Source organism: Artibeus jamaicensis, unplaced genomic scaffold (genome assembly GCF_021234435.1).
Source record: "Artibeus jamaicensis isolate MK-2021 breed Jamaican fruit bat unplaced genomic scaffold, CSHL_Jam_final scaffold_833, whole genome shotgun sequence".
In the NCBI taxonomy this organism is placed as follows: Eukaryota; Metazoa; Chordata; class Mammalia; order Chiroptera; family Phyllostomidae; genus Artibeus; species Artibeus jamaicensis.
The window spans coordinates 265,218-288,111 of record NW_026522056.1 but is presented as its reverse complement, the minus strand read 5'-3'; the positions used below and the strand labels follow the sequence as shown (position 1 = coordinate 288,111).

The 22,894-nt window shown below is 42.5% G+C and overlaps 1 protein-coding gene across 1 annotated transcript in view; it reads left to right on the top strand.

Annotated features, from left to right (window-relative positions):
* The window catches only part of COL4A1 (collagen type IV alpha 1 chain), a 154,560-nt gene that overhangs the window by 101,686 nt on the left and 29,980 nt on the right, over positions 1–22,894 (top strand). Inside the window, exons 18-29 of the mRNA XM_037125658.2 lie at positions 2,569–2,610; positions 4,101–4,185; positions 4,545–4,580; positions 5,057–5,221; positions 8,595–8,690; positions 10,958–11,041; positions 11,590–11,660; positions 16,064–16,255; positions 16,830–16,998; positions 19,369–19,461; positions 19,547–19,651; positions 21,543–21,640. Of these exons, the coding sequence (XP_036981553.2) occupies positions 2,569–2,610; positions 4,101–4,185; positions 4,545–4,580; positions 5,057–5,221; positions 8,595–8,690; positions 10,958–11,041; positions 11,590–11,660; positions 16,064–16,255; positions 16,830–16,998; positions 19,369–19,461; positions 19,547–19,651; positions 21,543–21,640 (1,236 nt within the window). The remainder of the gene's footprint in view (positions 1–2,568; positions 2,611–4,100; positions 4,186–4,544; positions 4,581–5,056; positions 5,222–8,594; positions 8,691–10,957; positions 11,042–11,589; positions 11,661–16,063; positions 16,256–16,829; positions 16,999–19,368; positions 19,462–19,546; positions 19,652–21,542; positions 21,641–22,894) is intronic.

Genomic DNA, 22,894 nt, shown 5'->3' with positions numbered 1-22,894 from the left:
CTCTCCCTGTTATGTAGTAAGGGGTGGAGCAGTAGGTATTCACTGGGGCGGCGCAACCCACATTGCTGCTGTGTTATGGTGCTATATGTGGGGAGGGGCCCAAGAGGGAACAATGCTGCTTGCTGGGGTCTCTGGCAACTTTTAGTCACTTCCCCTACTACCCCAAGCAAATTGTACCCTTCTGGTGCTGATTCCCAGGTGAATGGGTTTGTGTATGTTCTAGGACTCTGTGGATCTCTCCAACAAACTCTCTTGTGAGGCTGGGCATTTTCCCCACCGCTGCAACCCCTGCAGGTTTTTTAAATGAGAGCTTTTAAGGCTTTATTTCCCCATGCTGGAACTCTGGGTTGTGTGGTCTGTCTCACTCCTCAGTTATTCCTCCCAGTTTATCTGCATGCAAATGTGAAACTGCCAAATCTGCCAGCCGCTGCCTTGCTCCAAGTCCTCTCTACCCTAGCTGCCCCTCTCCATCTGCCCCAGCTGCCCATCTCCACCCCTCCTGCCAGTCCAGATGAATGTTTCTTCTTTAACTCATGGTTGTCGGACTTCCATACAGTTTGGTTGATTTTTGTTTTTAAATTTGTTCTTGTCCGTCTTATGGTTGTGTGAGGAGGCACAGTGCATCTATCTACCGTTCCATCTTGGCTGGAAGTCCTTTGGGTGCATAATTTTTTTTTTAATGAAATATTTCATTCAAATTTCTAAGTCTGTTTTTGGTAGTAGATTAAATTTTTTCTGATTATTAACCACCAGAAAATGCGGGAGGATATTGTGAAGAAAAAAAAAGCTTACCTAGAGTTAACAATTTTCCTGTATGCATACATGTACATGTGCTTTGAAAAAAATGATATTGCATCATGCATCCTGCCCTTTTGCTTAATGATATAATGTGGATGTATTTCCATGTCCATAAATGTAGTTATACTTGAACACTTTTAATGTCCATGCCTGGTATTTAGGCCACTTCCACATTTTTATGATGTCTAGTATTTTTGTTCACTTATCTGATCATTTCCCTGTTATAAGTTCCTAAAAATATAATGTTAGGGGTCAACTTTTAGACTCTTTTTTGGAAGCTTTTGCCATGTACCCCAGATTGCTCCCAAAAAAGCACTTCTGTCAGCTCAGGACCCTGTCATTTGGCAACTGCTGGTTATCAAACTTTAAAAAATACTTGTCAACTTGATAGAAAAAACTCATTGTTTTCTTTTAATCATGAAATTAGGTATTGTACATTTCTAGTAAAATAAGAAATACAGTTGACCTTTGAACAGCTTAGGTTTGAAATACATGGGTGGACTTACAAGTGGATTTTTTTTTTTTGCTTAAAATACATACAGAACTGTAAAAGTATTTTCTCTTTTTTGTCATTTTCTTATTAGCATTTCCTTTTCTCTAGATTATATTATAACAATATAGTATTTTAATACATGTCATGTACAAAATATGTGTTAATCAACTGTTTATGTTATTGGTAAGGCTTCTGTTCAACTGTAGGCTATGAGTAGGTAAGTTTTTGGGGAGTCAGAGTTATACATGGAATTTTGACTGTGTGGGGTTGGTGCCCCTAACCCCTGCAGCGACCAAGGGGTGGCTGTCATTTTGAAATATTTATCTCCAACGGTGAGTGCTAAACTAGAGAGAGGATGTCAAGGTTTGTTTATCAATGCCAGGGACATTCAAATCTTTTACTGTCATTTTTTGAGAAAGTAAAATTTTTTAAAATTTAAAAGGTAAATACATTTAGGATATATTAACCATTTTTTTAATTTCAAAGATATTTTTAAATTTCTCCTCATATTTATGAAAAACCAAAGCATCCATTTCTGGTTTAATGCCTAAGTTTAATGCATTAGTTTAAAAGGGGAAAATATATATTTATGTAATAATGATGTCTCTTAAGACTTTTAAAAGTATTATGATACTTATATAAGAACAACATGTAAAAGGAATTTCTTTGGGTTTTTCATCTAACTTGGGTTAAATTAAGCCTCAAAGTGATCAGGATTTATCCACCGATGTTTTCAAGTAACACTAGATTTTAAGTGGAAAGAAAAAGTCATAAATAACCTTTATTATGACTTCCAGTGTCGATTCAGACATTCTTACACCTAAAAGCTTCAAATAAAAATTTTAAAGAAAATAGACTAGGAAACCATAAGCTTTCATATCATTTTTATTTTATTGAAAAACCACTGTGTATTAATTCAGTTCACAGATGAGTCTGTGGAAGCTCTCTGAAGGACTGTGTAGTAAACAGAACAAAGACTGTGAGCTCATTGATAATGGGACTAATTAGCCTCCCATTTATGTTTTGTAGAAATCTTTATTCTCATATGTCACACTTATGCAAAGCAAAATAAAATCTATTTGCTTTTGTTATCATTGTTACAGAGCACTTTCAGCTAACTGAAATGAGAGATACTAAGGAGAGGAAAATAATTTTAGGAGAGTGGGTACAGTCTGTTTCCAAAAAAATAAAGTTTAACTGCTTTCTGCAAGGTGCTCCTTATAGTTAAAGAATGCAGTGAAGTCAGAAAATGCTAAAGTTATTTTTTTCTTTTACAGGGAGACAAAGGTGAAGCAGGCCCTCCGGGCCCACCCGGCACTGTGAGTAAGGGTGGTGTGTGCTGGTGACGAGTGTCTGAGTGAAGGGAGGAGAGAGAGGGCCGGACGGTAGCGTGTGCCTCGTGCTCCACAGCATGCCCAGAATTACATTTTCATGCAAACGGGCTGCATATAATCTGAAAGAATAATTCTATATTTTTTATGTTATGGTTTAGCTCTTACTTTTTATTGAATTTTGATAATTTCTGCATATCCTTGACCACTGAAAATGAAAAATTTACATGTGGATAAAAATAGTAACAACACACTCTGAAACGTTTTTGGTTTAAATGTTCCATAAGGACTATGTTAATAAAAGGACAAATCATTCATAATTTGTTCTAAGCAAAACAATTTTTATTTTTGCAAATGACATTTTATTCCTTGTCTTATGCATAGTTTCACATACGTGCAATTAATGTATGTAACTTTTTTTTTAAAAAAGAACATTCTCCATGTTATCAAGTTATCTTTGAGGAATTATTTTTAGTATCTCGTCAGTGTTGTGCTATGATTATTTTAACCATTTTGCCCCAAAGCTTTTCTAAAGCAATGAAAATGTTACCATTCTCTTTGCTGCTATTCTTGCATTGTGGTGATGGATGGTTATACATACCATTGTGTGTGAGAGAGTGTGAGTGTGTGAGTGTGAGAATGTGTGAAAGTATGCGAAGAGAGTGTGTGGGGGTGGTGTCATTTTTCCTTAGGTTATATTTTCAGAAATAGGGTTATTGGATCAATTTATCAAATCTTCTGATTAATGTGTTTAATATGTCCATATATCCTTATGATTCCATTTTCCCTATTTGTGCTCTAGCAACAGTGTTCGAATAACCTGTCTGTACCTTAACCTCATCAACAGATTTTAATAATGTCCAGTAATTTAATTGCAGCGAAGGAATTTTAAGAGTGAGAATGAAATATTTGACTTGGTCATCTTCCTTAAATTTGACTAATTTAGAACTGAGTGAACAAGTTATCTTATTTTTAATGGGGCCAACGTGCATTATTTTGCCCCTATCCCTAGGGCCTTAAGGAAATCCCTGCCTTGAGCCATTTAATAAAAAAAAAAAAAAAGCAGAAAACTTCTGGTAAAAATTTTGAGTTCTTACATATTGCTTGAGGAAATGTAAAAGTATTCTGATAGCACTCATTAAAGTAGAATATTCATTTTATGGCTTATATGGGCATTTAGAAATTCTGAACCTAAACCTCAGTATTCATATTTTTCTAACTTTACCTCATTGATAAAGCTTCTGCCAGGCATATTGTCAGAAAAGGAAGCGGAGGTTCCTGGTGAAGTTCTCTGCGAGGGGGGCATTATGTAATAGTGGGGTTGTATGTTTTCAACTCTCCCCCCCTCACCACTAATTCTTTTCTTTCACATTTCATGAAATTGTAAAAAAAGTGTTAGTCTCTTTATGTCTTCCGCTGTACTGTACAGCACCAGCCGCTCCCACACCCGGCGACGATGTTCTGTTCTGTTGTCGCAGGTCGTTGGCCCAGGACTCTTGGGAGAAAAAGGCGAAAAGGGCTACCCAGGGCCCCCAGGGCTGAGAGGAGAGCCAGGCCCCAAAGGCAAGTTCCTTTCCTTTTTCTTTCCCTCCCTTTCTCTTCCCTTCTCTCCCCCCCCCCGCTTACTCTCCTTCTTTCTTTCTTTTTCTTCCACTGTGCCATGTACTCATTCACATCTTGAAAACATCTGCATGCCTTGCAGGACCGTGTGGTGACCGAGTGTCATTCAGCTTGTGTTTCATTGTCACACTGTCTATCCAAGGCTCCTCCCCCGGCATCTCCGTAGCTTCAGGGACATTGCATTTCCACATGTTCAGTCTTCCTTGTTCCCCTTGACAGTGGATACTCATGAGCACAGAAGTATACACCATAAATCACAAGTGGACCAGTCTTAGTTTGTCCAACTCTTTTTCCCTTTTCAGGTTACCCAGGATTACAAGGCCAGCCAGGCCGCCCAGGTGAGCATCTTTAACAGATTTTTAAAGAATACTTGTAAAACTTCTCTGCGGCTTATATTCTGAACATATTTATCAAGTACATCAGGTATTTGCATAAAAGGGCTAATGGGTTTTTTGCATATTTTTCTATAATAGTTATGAAAGGAATATGTGTTCATAGGAAAAGTGTTTATTTTGTAAGGTACAGGTTAGCGTGTGGTTATAAACATGGACTTAATCAGTGGGATTTTTTCTGTCTCTCATCAAGTCACATGTACTCTCCCTGGCTCTGATCTTTTCCTTAAAGTTAATGTGTAGAAGCATTTGTTAGCATTTACATGGTAAGAAGCCTGTCCACTGGATTCGTTACTTGTCGAAGCAGTCCCCTTTTGGTGATGGTCCTTAGTCATTTCACCTTGAACAGACCTAAGAAAGTTAGTTTGCGCTGTTGACATTAAACTTGTGATTATTTAGATGAAATTTTGTTTTGGTTTCAGGCATTTCAATACCTGGGCAGCCTGGTGTTCCTGGCTACCCTGGTGAAAGAGGAGAAAAAGGTGACCAAGGACTTCCAGGGGTCTCTCTGCCAGGACCAAGTGGAAGAGATGGACTCCCGGGCCCTCCTGGGCCCCCCGGACCTCCTGGACAGCCAGGCCACACGAGTAAGTTCCATCTGCGGCCATTTTACGTGCTGTCCCGTCAAAGACAGGATGCCTAGGCAGAGCTAGTCCAGGTCTTTGAGAGGCTCCAGAGTTCTCCATACAAAGGCTGCTGTGTCCAGTGATTGATGAATTATTTAATCTCACTTAGGTATCTTGGCAAAATTAGCCATGCTACAGAAAGGAACAGTAAAAAAAAATCATAAAACTGGTTTAAAGGAGTAAGAAATATGTTAACCACCAGCTCAGAGTCTCCTGGTATCTAAAGCTGAAAAGCAAACCAGTTGAGTTGTACAGTTCTTACTGAACATGGAATGTATTCTAGCTTATTGAGAGTCACAAACTCATAATGAGACACGCACACCACATGCACGCTAGGAAGGGGTTGTGTGGCTACCGGCTGCGCAGTCTGTGTGGTAACATAATGAAGGAACTCAAATTGGCAGCGTACTTTACATGGAGTTTTCTTACAATGGCCCTTCAGCAAAGCTATGCACAGAACATCGAACTCTTGATTCAGTTAAGGGGGTCCTATGATCCCAAAGTAATATCAATACAAAATATAAGAAAATGTCAGAGGATTTAAGTTAATAGTCCCAGTGGGAATGATTTTATATTTTCAAAGCAGGTCCTGCTAATCCCCTGGAGGGTGGTTGGTGGAAGACAGGCTCATTCATCTTAAGTTCGAGGTGGTTTATTTGCTGGAGTTCAAACGTGTCTTTGTGAAAGGGTGTTCTCATAGATGAGGCTCCATGCACAGGCAGGTATGGACCAGGTGGAACAGTTGGTTCCAGATTTGAAGCCTCACTGCAAATGTTCAGCATGAATTTCCTTTGACAAGTTGCTAGTAGGAGGAGAGGATGGATCATCTGTAACTTAGGGAGACTTCCTCCCCTTCTCTCATGGGTTAGTGAAATGTGGAGAATGAAGATGAAATATTGAAGTCCTACAGGCACTTGATCCAGAGTCACTTTTGCTCTGTGTATCTGAGAGAAAGTTTTGAGCATCAGACGGGCCTTTGGCTCACTTATTCACTCAACAAGCACTGGAGGGCCCACGAAAGGCCAGGCAGGACCAGTGACAAATCCCTCAAAACCACTCTGCCCTCTTGGTACATGCCTTCTATGGGGGGATGTAAACCAAATAAGTAAATTTTGTGGTACGTAGGAGATGATAAATGCAGCATAAAAATAAGCAGAGAAAGACAATGCAGAGTTCTAGGGGTGGGCGGGTTGGTGGGTCATAGAGTTGTCATTTTAAACAGTGATTGGTGAAGGAGTGAAGAAGGTAAGGGAGCCATGAGGAAATCAGGGACCTTTTTTTTCTTTCCTTTTTTTTGTAATTGTGCCAGCACTGAAATATAAACAAATTTCATATAAAGGAATGAAATTTCTTTCACTGTTAATTGAGTGGCATGTGCTGGCTGGACACGTTATAGTATCTAGCCTGCCAATTTGCTAGGTTGACCTTTTTTTGTCTATGTAAATCAAGTGATTCACGGTCATAGAACAGTCATAGATAATTTATAAATGAGATTTTTATTCAGATTTGCAGTGTATGTTAAAGAGGCTACATTTGAAAACTAATTGCCACCTTGGGACCTGTCAGTTGCTCATTTGCCACGCAATGTAGAGATTTCTACTCCCTAATTCCGTCCCTCTGTTTCCGTCCCATGTGGTGGCAGCCGGGCCTCGGTCACCATGCCTGCAGATACCTGTACTGAGCAGGCCATGTAAATGTCAGATCTGAACTTGCATTTTCTAACTCCTCAGATAACATTACATTCTTGCTTTGACTTAAAATTGTTTTAAATTGGTTATGCTTAGGGTAGAAAGTTGCTTTCTTAGCAAGGATGTTAAGGGATTCTGCTTGAGATGAGGCTATTAGGAGGTGTGTTCTGGGGAAAAAAATAATGATTTTATGTCAGTCAACATTCATGAGGCTATGTATCCAGAACCAGGGAGTTCATCTAGCCTAGTCTTATAGGTCTGGGAATGCTAGTTCTCAGTAGTCAAGGCATTTAGGGACTGCTCTTGGAGGCATAAAAATGGACTCCACTTTGGTCAAGACCGATGGGGTCAATGCGCCAGGTGGGAAAGGAGCCAGCAGGAGCCGGTGCACCTGAGGACAGAGTTAGCGTCCTCTCAGGCCTCCTCATACCTAAGTTTTACCTAGAGAAGCTCCCAGGAAAATAGAAGCAACCAAACAACAAACAAAGCCCTAACCATGCCAGTGGCTTGGTTGGAGTGCCATCCCATACACCAGAAGGTTGAGGGTTCCCCATTCCCAGTCAGGGTGCATACCTAGGTTGAGAGTGCACCATCAAGTCGGCGTGGGTACAAGAGGCAGTCCGTCAAGGTTTCTCTCTCACATCAATGTCTGATTTGCTCTGTCTGTCTCTCTTTCTCTCAAATCAATAAACATACCCTTGGATGAGAATTTTAAAAAATCAATAAAAGCCCCAGAATGCTTTCTTCCTGGACTTTCATTCTTAGACATTTTAAACTAACTTTTTCCTCTGAGCTCTAAACAGTCACAAAATAGGGAGGTTTGGGCCTTTTTTTAGGTCTTCTTGTTTGGGAGAGTCACCACAGAAAGCAGATGTCTGCTGGGCCTCTCTCTTGGTCCTTTTTCTGTCCTGATGAGAAGTCAGTGTGGAGGGGATTCGGTGGAGGGAGGCAGGAACTCTAGCACATGAGTGTTTGGACCACAGTCAGGATGCAGTGCCCTGGCCTAAGCTGTGGGTTAAGTTGCTCTGTCCTTTGTCTTCAGACACTGAAGAAGGAGATTTCAGGGGTCACGGTGTGCCTCTGAACCCACAACGGATCGCGTTAGCCTCACTGCACTTCGTTTTCATGCTGCTTCACAGAAAGGATGCTCAGATTTGAATAGGAACAACCACTTAGAGGCATTTCCCCACAGACAATCTTCATTTCTACACGAATAATTACTTTGCTGTAAATTTGCTGAGAAAAAATAAGAAGCAAACTGGTTCAAGTCTTTGCTTTGACTCCACAGATACATGACAGTGGAGAAACCACTTAACGTTTTTTGAGCCTCAGTTTCATAATCTGTGAAATAAGGATGATTGTATGTGCTTTGCAAGACAAAAATGAACTAAAGTACAGGACAGGGCTAATGAAGTAGGTTTTAGAGTTGTGAAATAGAAATCTCAGAAGCTATGGCTTGTGATGGTGAGTAGAGGGAGGAAGGCCGTGTGTTCTGGTCATGTTCATAAGCAAACTAAAACTGGATTTCTAATACCAAATAGTCTACAAATAGTGTGGTGTTATAACAGAGATTGAATTAGGGAGGGCGGAAATGCCTAGCTTCCGTTCGATGGGAATGATCCAATAACTTTCAAAATCCGTTTCAGATGGAATTGTGGAATGCCAGCCTGGACCCATAGGTGATCGGGGTCCTCCCGGAATTCCAGGGCATCCGGGATTGGCAGGCGAAGTTGGAGAGAAAGGTAAGAGATCACTTTTTTTAAATGATGCTTGTGCTTGCGTATGTAATATATGTCTATGTCCTTACTGTCTTTGGGTGGACAGGGTGTATTCTCCCTTAGTTTGGGGCGCCGCTCTAAGTCCATTCTAGGGTGAGTCTCAGTACAACGCTGCTGGTATGGTCCTGTTGGGATTTTGAGAGACAGCTGTCACCTGGGAGGCAATGAGAAGATACAGCCCTGATATCAGTTACTGCCCTTTACCCTCCCCATGGCTAGCAGGATAGACTTTCAGATTGATGCCTTACCTTGATTTTTCAGTTCAAAGTTTGAGAGTTCCCTTCCCAAAGAAGGCACATCTTTCTTTCAAGCCAAATCACAAGTGCATAGAATGCTCACCACCCCTCCAGGCCACGTACACATAATCAGTGTGAGCAAACCTGCCGATTGGATCAGCTGACTCCACCCAGGGCTCTTAATTTTATCTTTATTTTTTTCAAGTGTTTGCTTCAACATCAACACAGGACACTCAAACCCTTCACGATCTTGGAAACAGTGGACAATCACTGCACTAACAGTCCTATCTTAGACTGTAGTAAACAAGGGATAGTCTGGTCTTTTGTCTTAGCACCCAGAGGGTAGAACAAATAGGAAGCTGCCCCCCAAATCTACCTGACTGTGTACCATTTCCGTTTTTAGATTGCCAAGAATTTTTGCTATTCAAAAGTCTAATACACAAATGCTTCATGGAGAATGGTCTCAGCTTAATGTTAGAATTTTGATAATTACACAAGTTACAGAACCTTTGATGGGATTGATCTTAGAAGTCATTGGGGCAAGGAGAGGGTGCCACCAATAAGTGTCATTTTGATGAATGAATCTAGTTACCAGATATTTAGTACTTTCTGAGAATGGAGCGTGACATTTTATGATACAGCCAATGGTCATAAAGTTTTTTGTACTGAGATTTTGTTAATCCATCTCCTGAATCTTAAAAGAAGTCTCTTTTTTCCTGTGTCTTCATACTTCTGCTGGAGAACCATCAGCCTGCCCAGACTGCCCACTTCTGGGCTCACAAGGAGACACACACAGAATTCCAGGGCACCCGGAACTTAGTTGGGCTGTTAGCAGACTCGCACTTTTGTGTCTGTCCCACCGATGGGCTGCTGCTCTGCCCCTGTGAAGAACACAGAACAGAGCAGGGTTCCTCACCCGGAGTTCAGGGACACGAGGCTGCCTGCATTGGTCCTTTCTTGGCTCCTGACAACTGGCCTGCTGGAGAAGAGTGTGGGACAGCAGTGCCTGGGGCTGGGAGCGTCCGTTGGGGTCAGGGCCAGAGCACAACGGTGATGCAGACCAGCCTCTATGACTTCCAAGCACGGCCTTCTCCACATTAGAACGTAGTGCATTCTGTTCTATGTTAAACCCGATTTGTGCCTTGATACCAGACATTTTAAGGTTTAGGACACAGATATATATCTAAGACACCCTAAAGCCTTTTAGCTTAATCTGAAAGTCAAGATACAAAATATTAAAATTTCCAAAGAAGCATTTCCTTCCATTTTTCTGTGCTGTGGTCCCTCTACTCTTCCATTTCAGTGTCAGGTCAGGTACTAGTTCTTGCTTTTGTGGCTTCTTATTCTCAACTTGTTACATGGGTTTAAGTCAAGGAATGATATGTGTGTACAGTTTGCTAACAAAACTAAAGAATGATGGGAAGTTTTAGAGTGAGAGAAAATTGTAGCCATCAAAATTTTTTAGGCTGATAGGCAAAATTGAGTTCGGGATCACATTTTCCTGATTCATTAAAAGTGCATCAGTGATTACCCAGAAAATGTGCCCAGTGACAGAGACACACTGCAGATTAACAGCTAGAGGTGTCTGGGGCAGCGGTTAGGTAACTGAGAAAAGACACATTTGGCCCTCACTGCCGTGGCTCAGTTGTTTGAGCATCGTCCTGCAAAGCGGAAGACTGCCAGTGTGATTCCTGGTCAGAGTGCATGCCTGAGTTACAGGTTCGGTCCCTGGTTGGAGCAAGCACAGGAGGAATCTGATCAATGTTTGCTCTCACATCAGTGTTTCTCTCTCACATTGATGTTTCTATCCCTCTCTTTCTCCTTCCCTTCCCTCACCTCTAAAAATAAAATCTTAAAAAAAAAAAAAAAAAGAAAACACATTTGAATTCATCACTATTAAAATGACATCTCCTTTGGCCTTTTCCAGTCTGTCACTATACTGCAGAGACTTCTGTTTGTGTGTTATGTAAATGCCTGTGTGCTTCTTTTTTTTAGGTCAAAAAGGAGACAGTTGCCTCACCTGTGACACAGAAGGACTTCGTGGACCCCCTGGGCCCCAGGGACCCCCAGGAGAATCCGGTAAGACCCTAACTGTGAAAGGGACCATGTCCAAATTTGCTTCAACAGGTTTGGACCTTCACCATGAAAGTATCTTACTCTTTGAGAGACCCAGTTTTCTTCATTTAAAACTAAAGCATAATAATGAAAATGTTATGCTATACTTTCAGGATTTGTCCACTTGGCTTAAAGTTATCAAGATGGCCTATAAATTCAGTATTCAGTGTCATTAAAATGTCCTAAAAATGGATATCTCTAAAAAGGATAGCAACACATGGTTCACTCACCTCTGCAAATTTCATTATCTCAAAGTTAACTGGGTGTTTTTACCTGAAGTGGTCTGGGGAGATGTGGGGGATGCGTAACCATCCCACCTCAGTGTGACTTGCATGCATTTGGGATCACCTGGTCCTTTCTGAGCCCATCTGGGGCATTTTCATGATTACTTTCTTGAGATTCTTCCAACATCATCCATTTTGTGCTTTGAACCTTTATTTTTGTACTTTTGAATTATTAGAAAGTGTCTTATCAGTAACATGCTATAATTTTTTCTCTGTCTCTTCTGAAAGGTTTCCCGGGACAGCCAGGGGCCAAGGGTGAAAAAGGTTTACCTGGCAGGGATGGTCTGGAAGGATTGCCCGTAAGTAAGCCTGTCGGAGTTCATTCCTTATTAGAGGTTGCCACCAAGCAAACTAACTAAGGTGTATGTTTTTGCATTTGCAGTACAGTTTCCATCTTATCTGGGAGCTGGTAAAAGTATCTCTTTGCCCAGGAGTCTAGAATGACCCCCAAGGTCCCCCCTCATTCATTCCCCTTAGAATGAGCAGGATTGCTGGAATCCAGAACCTGCATCTGAACTGCCTTTCTTCTCACCTGGTCAGAATTCAGTTGCCACTTAACTTGTGTCCAGGAGCAGCTAAATGCTGGTGTGTCACCTACCCACCGGGTCTCTGGGATGTCTAAGAAGTGACTCTCACCAAGAGTCTCTTCTTAGCAGCTACACTGTTGAGTTGACTTGTCTCTCTGCATAGTCATTGCTTATTATACCAGATGATCTAAAGGCTTATGTTCATGTATCAGTTCAGCACCAACTGTTCCTAGGAAACTGACCTGTTTCCTCCTAGGAATTTGAAATATTTTACTTCTTCTTTACCTGCCTATCACCAACCTTTATTGTAAAGATGCTGTTTCATATCTGTAAATGAAATATCTCGATCTCAGGGACATGAAACCTTTCAGTTAATCAAAATGCCAGCTAAGAAGCTAGCTTTCCTACTTCATTTTGAAAGAAGCCACTGAAAATAATAATAACAACCTTAAATATTGAAGGACATTATTTTATTCCATATAATCAGCTTGATAGCTGAAACTTTTAGATTTTAGGACATTGTTGTCATATTTTCTTGGTTCTTGAAAGTTCTGTAAGCATTAGCTGGTTTCTACAATTACTTCTGATCCTCTGTCCTTTTCTTCTTTTGTCATAAATGGAACCTCAGATCTTCATCATTATTCTTTTTTGTTGTAGCTCTTTAACATTTATATTTTTAAAAAGTATTACTGGATGCGTCTATAAAGGCGGGTCAGGGCAAAAACAAGTTGAAATGGGAATGAAACAGCTGGAACTCAGCACTGATTTTCTCCTTTTGAAGTTACATCCTGAAATCCCACTTTCAAGAACTTCCCTGGGCCTGGGGAGATAAGTTAGAAGTTGCAATTGCTTAAAATATTTCTAAATGGATTAGAAGTTCACATAGCTGGGAAGCCCTGAATGTGGCCGTGATCAAAGACAAGAGCTTTGAAGGAAGCAAGAGAGGATGCTTTTAACCTCTGGACAGAGCCTTTATCTCCTTGGTCTTTCTGGAGCTCTTCCTGCTGCCACTGTGCCTGAAACCCAGTCCAGGCACCCATGTCTCCAGCTTCAAATCTAATAAAAATGGTCAAAGAGGAAGATGAGAGAGAAGGATGGTGGAATAGAAGTCACAATCAAGAAGAAAGTAAAGAAAACATACAACAAAAATTTTAATTTCCATCAAGAGCTGCTTTCTCCAGATGGAAAATGTCTAAAAATTGTTTTATAGGTGAATGAATAACTTAATTCAGAAGATAGTAATTTTCTGTTTATTTGAAGCTCTATCATAGCTACATGGTTTGGCTAGCTCAGAAGTATGGTTCTCTTATTTTGAATTTAGCTGGAGGGTAAAGAGGCATCCAGGAACCTGTGGCGCATAGTGGAAAGGAGTTTAAAATGAAAAAGCGAAGTGCTCTGATTTTTCATTTGATTGAGGCAGCAGTTCTGTGGCATGTCCCTTTGAAAGCTGAGTGTGTGATTTTTGGAAAGAAGGACAGATCACAAGAGTCTGGTTCCTGACGGACGTTGAAGCCCAAGGTGCCTGGGCAGGTTCTGTGGTTGTTGAGAGGAGATAATTGAAATGAACTCCTCCCTGCTTTTCCCACAGTGGCAGCCCTTTCAGAAGCAGAGCGTATACTTGTCAGATCGCCTTCGATTTGTGGAGTCAGTGCTAAATTTTCAAGGCAGTGTTTGATTCCTCAGTATTTATCATCGGGGATGTGGATCAAAAGACCTTTGAGTTGTTTAGGATTAAGAAGTTCTGTGGCAGAGTAACTCCATGAGATATCATAAGGTCATAGATGTCCCTTTTCAAAAAATAAATCTAGATTTCTTCTTTGAATGATACCTGAGGTCATTGTTATTAAAATAAAAAACTATATTTTCTCACCCTATGCTTACAGTATTAGAAAATTTTGTATTTCCAGTCTGTGAATAATCTCCATAAAATAACATAATGATGCCTCCTGGTTGAGAAAAATAAACATTGGTAATAATTTCTTGCATTGGTATTTATTTTTTGTTGGTGAATATTGCCAGTTCAACATATGCTTCCCCAAGTATCTTCCTAGCTGCAGGCATTAAGGACACAAAGATAGAAAGCCTTGGTCCTGTCCTCAAAGCCCTGAAAGACTAGTATAAAGTCAGATGTGCAAGCAGACGTTCCTGATAAACAAAGCCATTTTTATAATGAGAATTATATGCTGCACCAGTACCTATCAGGAAAGGCTTCACCGAGGAGTCTAATTTTAGCTGAGATTTAAGGATGCGTCAGAGCTAATATTAACCCAAAGGAAAAAGCTACAGAATACCACAATACCTTTTAATTAAATAGTGAATTTTGCTTTTCCTTCTGCTACACTTTCTGGCAGGTGGTTGGTAGAGATAACATGTTGCTATTCTTGGGACAAGAGCAAATAGGTTGGGTGTCTCCTATCTTTCCCAAGGGGATCTAAGTGATGTCCTCTGCTGTGTGAGGGGCCAGCTTCAGCCAGCTGCATCTGTCCAGGACAACTTTCTGCCATGATACAAGTGTTGTCTGTCTGGACTGTCCAATTTGGTAACCACTGGTCACTGAGCGGCTACTGAGTCAAGTGTGGCTAGCGTGACTAAGTAGCTGAAGTTTTAATGTTATTTAATTTAAATTTTTAAATAGTGTTGGACAGTGCAGACATGTTGCTGACTCTCCAGGCTCCTGGATGCATGTTAGATGGTGTTGGTTGTGCATCTGAGACAGCGTAAGTGTGCCGTGTTTGTAGAGAAAGAGCAGCTGCTCCCATTCCTTAGCTGGCAGTTTCAGCCCTTAGGAAGCAAGATGGGCAGGAAAATAAGTCAGCCCGATTTAGGTTAGTCCCAAACTGACTGCTTGTTTGGCTTGAGCAGGCCTCGGGAGCTCTGCAAGTGGCACCTCCACATTTGTGTAATAGGCAGCTTTACGAGATTACAGCCAATTCTTCAGTGCTCATGTGTTGTGCGGCTCAAGTACAGGCTTTGCAACCAGAAATTAGCACTTTCTGACTATGTTATCTTGGATATATTACTGAACGTCTTCAAGTATTTGCTCCCTTATCTCTAAATGGTGCTTTTAATATTTTCCTTTCAGAGCTGGAATAAGAATCAGAAATGATATATGAATGACTGGGACATGTAGTAGGCACGTAAAAAATAATAGCCGTTTCTTAAATCTAAAGATTGTATGCATTTTGGTATGTCTTTTGTCTTCTAGCTCCTTCCTTTGAGAAGTACATATTACACACCCACACTAAGGTGTGCGTATGTGTGTGATTCCCATATATTCAAGAACCGTTGGAGAGGGAGTTTATAAAAAAGATTTCAAATTAAATAAATTATGCAAGAGTGTAAATTCTGCCAAGTCAGCAGGGAGGCTGAAGAGATTTCTTTGTCAGGCCTAAGAGAACAAGTAAGGGAGACAGTTATTTGAAGCCTTGGCCATTTTCCTTGTGAACCCCAATTCTCAGAGTGGCTGAAGGTGAAACCCTCTATGGGTGTGGACATTCCTTGAGGATTTAACTTCCCAGGGACTGAAAAATGTTCTAGTATTTGGATCTTGGGAAAGTCAACTCTGTTCTGCTGACTGCTCACAGTAATTTTAGAGTTGGCCCAGTGCTCACTTCCCCGAGTTTCCTGTCTCTCTGCTGCCCTGGAAATCCTTATCTCTTCTGGAATTTGGAGTGTAAGCACAAAAGGAAGCCTGTACAATTTCAATCATGACTAGACTTAGAGAGAAATGGCTCTTCCCAGCCCTCACTGACGTCACCCTCTGCACCTTGAAGCCATTTCTCTGGTTTCTGGACCCAGGAGGTTATGCATTCATTGCCTTCCAACAGTTGCTGAAATGTTCTTGTGGATGTTTAACAGTTGTAAGGGACCAGAGAGTTACGTAAGAATCATTCTACAAGCTGTGTACCCAGTGCCATACCATTGGTCCCCCTGTTCTAGTTCAATCTCTGTTTAGAATAACTAAAAAGATGATATTTTTAAAGTGTTTTTAGAAGAAGTGAGGTCAGATCAGGCCTCATCACATGGCTCCTAGAAAATGAATGAGGAGAGCTAAATACATTCTCATTTTTCAGGGAGGTGTGTTATCGATCTCATCGCTGACTGTGTGATCAGTCATGCTGGTTTTCTCTACGGATGAACATCTTCGGTGGTGTCATAAAGTTTTCTTCTTGTAGGGCCCTCAAGGTTCCCCAGGGCTGATGGGCCAGCCAGGAGCCAAGGGAGAGCCTGGCGAGATTTACTACGACGCTCAACTCAAAGGTGACAAAGGAGACCCTGGTTTTCCAGGACAACCTGGTATGCCAGGCAGAGCAGGGACTCCTGGAAGAGATGGCCATCCAGGTTTGCCCGGGCCCAAAGGCTCCCCGGTATGTGTATTTTCAGACTTTAAACTTGAACCTCACAAACAGGCATGTAAAAAAGAAATGAATAATTATCTCTTAAATGGGAATTGTTGTTTTTCACTTAAATGGTAATTATTATAAATGAACTTGTTTCATGGTTCATGAGCAAACTCATGTTTATGAACCTATGCTGATGGTGCTAATGGTGCTGACTTGGCCATTAGATGATAGTGGATCATTGTCTTCTGATGTATTGGGGGGACCTGAAAACACTTACTTACGTCAGAAAGGTAGTGAGATTTCAAGTTATTGGGGATCAAGTCATCCTTTAAAAGAAGATACCAGACATAAGTAACTCAGTCTTTGAAGTATCTTCTTATGCAGGATAAGGGAGGAGGATGACTGCTCAGCTTAGAGAAGAAACTGCTGGTTTCATTTAGTAATTCCAAGTTGACTTTTGTAGGAGGGTTACAGTAAATAAATAGCATAAACCAGTTAAACCCTGGTACTTATTTACTCCAGAGTGTGGAAAAATATGACATGGATAGGAGTGTTGGTATGTCTACTGATAGTGTTTTTTTTCCTCTTTTCACATCAGGGTTTAATAGGATTAAAAGGAGACCGTGGCCCCCCAGGAGGGGTTGGATTTCCTGGCAGTCGTGGTGACATCGGCCCTCCTGGGCCTCCAGGGTATGGACCAATAGGCCCTGTTGGTGACAAAGGACAAGCAGGCCTTCCAGGAAATCCTGGATCCCCAGGCCAGCCAGGTGAGGCCTGAGGACCTCAGGCAGAGCACAAAGATGCACAGGGTTGTGAGATGCGGGGATGAGGGTTTGGTTTCAGTTCTCCTAGGGGTGCTGTGGGAAAGCCCTTCTTTGGCCTTTTTGTGCCTTCATTTGTATATAAAATGGGCCAGGTAATATGTAGGATCTGGCTGAAAAGAATTTAAATCGATGATTTTTTAAATAATAAATCTATAGCATATACCAGCTAAAGTCATCCTTTTCTATGGAAGTGATTCCATCATAAGCCCATTATTTTCTCATCCATTTTCTGTGTTTCCCTCATGCATGGTTCGTTTTGGCTTCTGGGTATCCCATGCAGTGTATTCTCCACATTTCCCTTGATAGGCCCCTGCCTGTTGACTAAGTCCACTGTAGTGTCAACTTCACTATTGATACTTAATTGTATGTTGGTTTCAGTCATTTGCTGGGTTTGTTTTTTTTTTCTGTGATGGTATGTGCCCAGCAAGATGCTAAGTGGTGAACAGAGAGTAATAAGCAAGGCAGACTCGGGCCTGCCCTCCTGAGCTCACTGCCCAGGCTTTGGCAGAGAATGTGGGGAAAGGGTCGTGTGAGGGTCTCCACGGGCCTTCCCTATTACAGCCTCATTACCAGCGACAAATGTACACAAGCGGAAGTCCCAGGCCTGGCACACACTAGGCTCCCAATAAGTCATGAGTTGAATAGGAGATTCAGGGTATAAATGGAGCACTCATATCTTTATCTAGAAAATCCTGCAGTGAGAGGAGTAGAGGCCAGGAATGGCTTGGGTATAGAGGAGAAAAGGAAGTTTGCCTCCCTAAGGCATGTTTTAAAAGCTGTAAAAAGTGAATGAAAGGAGTTTGGGTAATTAAAATTGTGTCACTAGTAAATGTTGAAAAACATATTAACTAAGTAGCTGGATAATCAAATATCCAACCAAAACTCTGTAGGAACAATTACATTAGGGCCTTCTTGCTCACAGATTTGCTAATTCTGTCACCAGTCATATATCTAGGCCAAGTTTTATCAATTCCTGTGTCCATTGGGAACTATTATTTCCTTATTAAGATATAGTGTAAAGTCCATAAGCCCTCTGATGCCAGGAAATATTAGCCAGTCTTTGATGGAAGTCCAAGTTTAACATTCTAACATATCAATTATAATAACTCTCATTGTTTGTGAGAACTTTGACTATTTAGTACCAAGTTATGACTCCACTGATAATTATTCTATGTTTAACAAGAAATGTCTATTTTTTGACTCCTTTGGGAGCAGAGAAATACTGGGTTTGATTCAGAAAGACCCCAGTCTTGGAAGAGAGACCTCTGATCACTTCTCTTCAACTCCTGACTCCACAGTCAGCATACTAAGTGTTCTTTGTACTTGTGGGATCTGAAAGCCTGCAGAGCTATAAAAAGGAATCAGACCTTCTTCTTGGCCAGAAACTACCATCAGAAAAAACAACTGGTGCACATACAGATGCATCCTGGCAGGATGGGGAAGGGAAGAAGTTTCCCGAAGGAGGTGTTGACAGTGCTGTTGATCTTTGTCCACATTCTGTAGAGTTTCCTTCCACCCGGACCAAGTCGGCTTTTGGATTAGAAACCCAACCTTCTTTGATCTGCCAGAACTCTGTTTACTCTGGTGATCGTAAAAGCCTCATTCTCAGGGGTAGAACTGATAGCAAATACATATTGGGATCAGTAGATAGGCATTTCCCACAGTCTGTAGCTAGAGAATATGTTGTCTGTTGTTGGAATGCCCTACATTATCTTGAATTCTTATAAGGTTTGTGAAAAGTCAATTCGCACATTCCTGGAGATGAGCCCTTTGGTCCTTTCTTAACAGCTAAATCCTGCCACCCAGTGGAGCTCCTAGGCATGAAGGTCCCAGGGGCTGGGCTGGCACCTCCTAGCTTGTGCTGATCGAGACAGCACACGACTGTCCAGCTGCACGGTGACCACTAATGCACAATCACCCGGTTAGCACGTTGTGAAGACAATTTAGCGCCAGAGGAACATAATGTAGGTTGGTCTCAAAGCAACTCAGAATTAGTACTGGCTGAGAAGTTGAGAGAGAATAGTAAAAAATGTTTTGACTTTTTGAGATAGGACTAATTAAGAGTATCCAAGGACACCTCACCTTGTCAGGGTAGATTTTTCAGCTTTTCATGAGTCTTATTTTGGAATATTAAAAAATCCTTCCATCCAACCAATCTAGATCACTGTGGACATAAATTTTGTGGTGAGGGGAAACACTGTGCAGGAGTCTAGAAAAGTAGAGGGAGGAGACAGAGGTGTCTATCCGGGCACACAGACTATGCTCAGGATGTGAGGCCATGGCCCACATATGTCCTTGATCTTTTTTTCCCAGGTCTCAGGGGTGAAGCAGGAAGAGTCATGCCTTTACCTGGTCCTCCTGGAGCAGATGGACTTCCGGGTTCCCCAGGTTTCCAAGGACCCCAAGGTACGTTTAGAGTTCTTCACCTGGAGATAGAATTGGAACGTTCTCAGGTTTTTCTCACACTGACCATTGGTCTTGCCCACAACAGGTGACCGAGGTTTCCCCGGAACCCCAGGAAGGCCTGGCCTCCCAGGAGAGAGGGGCGCTGTCGGCCAGCCGGGGATTGGATTCCCAGGACCTCCAGGCCCCAAAGGTAAACTGGCAGGACGAGCCCAATGATGAGTGGGCCCATGGCTCAGGCCATGGCCCCTATGGGTCCCACTGGTGGCCTTCATATCTTGGCCGATCAGCAGCAAGAGAGGCTATGCTCTCTCCGTTCATCTTTACTTGAATTTTATGAGAACAAGAGGCAATAAACCTGAACATACTATGCGAGTTAGTGACCGTGGAGTTAAGGGAAGGTTTGCCAATGAGCTGCATGGTGTAGAGGATGGTGATTTCAGTCACCAAGGCTACAGGTGAAATGGTGTCTGCCAGAAGAGTGGTTTGGTTGGCAAAGAGTTGGAGCATTAGGGAACTGGAAGCTGGCGGATGTGACATCTGTTTAAACCCACCCTGAGGGAGATCCCTGTCATCAGTGAAGGAAATACACAGCCAGCCAGGGTCTACACCAGACTAGGTTTGGAAGTCAGAGGGAAGGTCAAGGACAAGGGTGTACAAGAATGAGGAGGGGGCTTCATTCTTGGGGGCAAGGCCTCTCTACTGTGGGGTCAGCATTCCCACAAGGCACTGACATTTTAGAACCAGTACTTCTTTCTGAAAATTGTAAGGAAGTAAAGAGGAAAATTTCACCCATTTGTGTTCCTTTCTTATTTGACTAGTCCTCCAGGTAGACCCTGATATATGAACTTGCTATTACAAATGTGGTCTAGGACTGTGAAGGCACTCTGAGCAATAATGGGGTGTCTCTCATTTGGGAGGCATCCTGACCCCAATTTTATCGGCCACTTCTCCAGTTTAGAGGCTTTTCCTCTCTCCTGGCTTCTTATCTAGAGGCATGTGTCACATCCACTGTCAAGGTTGTAGGCCTTCATGCTTGGAGCACAGGAGACAGCAGCCTGTTTCCTCCAGGAGCCATGTACTACCTGCCTATGCACGTGGCCACTTCTGTCAGAGCAGAAGGCCCTTGGTGACTCTCCACGTTCCTGTGGGACAGTGGTAGGCCTTCTGCGTGTTCATGATCCCCCCTGTAATCCATAGGAGAGCCATACCATTGCCATCATGACAGGTAGAGTTTAGCTGATAAATGTCTCGTTAATTAGAGGCTCTTTGCCCACATCTCATGAAGCTGGTTGGAGATGCAGATGCTGGTGGGTGGTTAGGTCCACTCTCTGTCAAGGTCTCTCAGCACAGCAGCCCTGCAGCAGGTCTGATTCAAGTTCGTGCTTCTGCAAACTTACAAATAACTTCATGTCATGGACCTTTACATCCCACGGGGAGGGTGTAAACTAGAGTCTCTTAGATTTCACTTCACAGCTATAAGAAAGCCCATCGGAACCTTTAGGTCAGGACCCAGTGTCTAAAAGTCACCGTGTGCCTCCAGTGTGGTGCAGCTTTATTTCAGAACCAACAGTCTATGGCTGCAATTCTTAAACTTCAGTGCATCCATAAGTCATGAGGGGTTTTGTGAAAGTGGGGGTCAGTTTCTGCAGATCTGGGCTGGATTTCTAGCAGGGTGACAGGGATGTTCCTGACCCATGGCCACATGTACTTGGAGTAGTATGAGTCTAAGGAGCCATTCTTAGTTCACCAGTGCCAGGGAGTTTGGTTTTTTGGTGGGAAGTAGAACGGGAAAGAGAATTTTAAAAGTGAGTAGAAGACTACAGGATGGGGATTGGTGTGAGAGACAAAGAGGAGGAGGCTGTAGGCCCGGAGGGTGGTCCATGGTCTGGGAGCTGCTCCAGGTGGCACTGGTGGCACCGCTGTCACCAGGATGGTCTCGTCTTCCTCCTAGAACCACCTTAATAGGGTTTCCTTGTTGTTGGCCGTCTCAAATCAGTTCAGTCACTTGTGAGCAAGTGTAAAAGAAGTGAAGAAAGGGGGAAATAGCGTTATTATATTATTATTTTGTTTCTTCAAAATAGGTGTTGATGGCATACCTGGAGATGTGGGACTTCCTGGGACTCCAGGTCGCCCGGGATCTAATGGCTTACCTGGCAACCCGGGTTTGCCCGGCCAAAAGGTGGGTGCTGGGTATTTTCTAGATTGCTGTGCCCTCCATCCTTTGTGATTAATTGGGCACATGAAATGTGGGTTAGTAATCTCACACGATACGTGGGATCAGCATGTTCTGTTTTTTAGTGAAATAGCAGAACAGAAAATACCAAAGTACATAGCACATGGTAGGAAATGTTTTGGGGAGAATCATTTGTTTCAGCTTTATGAGTATGTTCTTGCTTGTGTCTATATCTTAAAGTACAGTGTCTGTCTTACTGTGAGTGGCAGAAGAAAGCTGTTTAAAAGCCACTGTCCTATCAGATGTTATAGGACCCCAGGAGGGGCTAGCATAGGGCTTCTCAGCCTCTGCGCAATATATTGACTGGCTGCTCCAGTGATTCTTTGTGGCAGGGGCTGCCTTGGACACTTGGGGTCTTTAGCAGGCTCCCCTGTGACCTCTAACCCCAGGTACTGAAGGAGCACACCACACCTACCCCCAGTTGTTACCACCAAAAATATCTCCAGACACTACCAAATGTCACCAGTGGGGGCAAAACAGCCCTGGTTGGGAGCCCCTGGGCTTGTGTGACTGCAGGACTCTGCTTGCCCTCAAACTTCCTTCTGACCACTTGCTGATAGTGGAAATTCTGCTCAGGAAGTGTGTAGGTGACTGTTGGTTAGAGCCTTTCCAGTTCTGATTATAAAGAAGAAAGTGAAATTGCCAAAAGGCACCAGTCCTGAAAGGGAGAAAGGGCCAAGGGCAATCCCTTGCCAGCCTAGAACTAGGTTGGCCTGTTTCTTTTCTGTTGCGGGGGTAGGGGGGTGGGTAAAGCTGTGGGGGTCTGGCAGGTGTACCAGAGGCAGCTGTGCCTCAGTGACCCTGGGGAAACTCCTTCCTGGGAAACACCTAACTTCATGGTGTCCCTGCTCTGTGTGGCTAAGACATAATAGAAGCCTTCGGAAATCTGTCTTTATACAACACTCGTAACCGGGAGTTGGTTTGTAAAATTAGTCAGCATTGGTGGTGGGTGGATCACCTTAAACGTGTGAGACTCGTGCATTAGTAAACACCAAACGGACTTGGAATTAAAGATTTGGTTCATGACTTAAAATATTGTGCTTTCTCAGAAATCCCTTGCATTGAGTTTCTGCTGTTTTACAAATTTCCTGCTGGGATGTGCAGAGAAGTCACCAGTGCCCCTTCTTGTCCAAAGAGTACTCATCTGGAAGTTGTCACCTACAGTGAACACCAGAGGGGCACTGTGACCAATGTAATGTC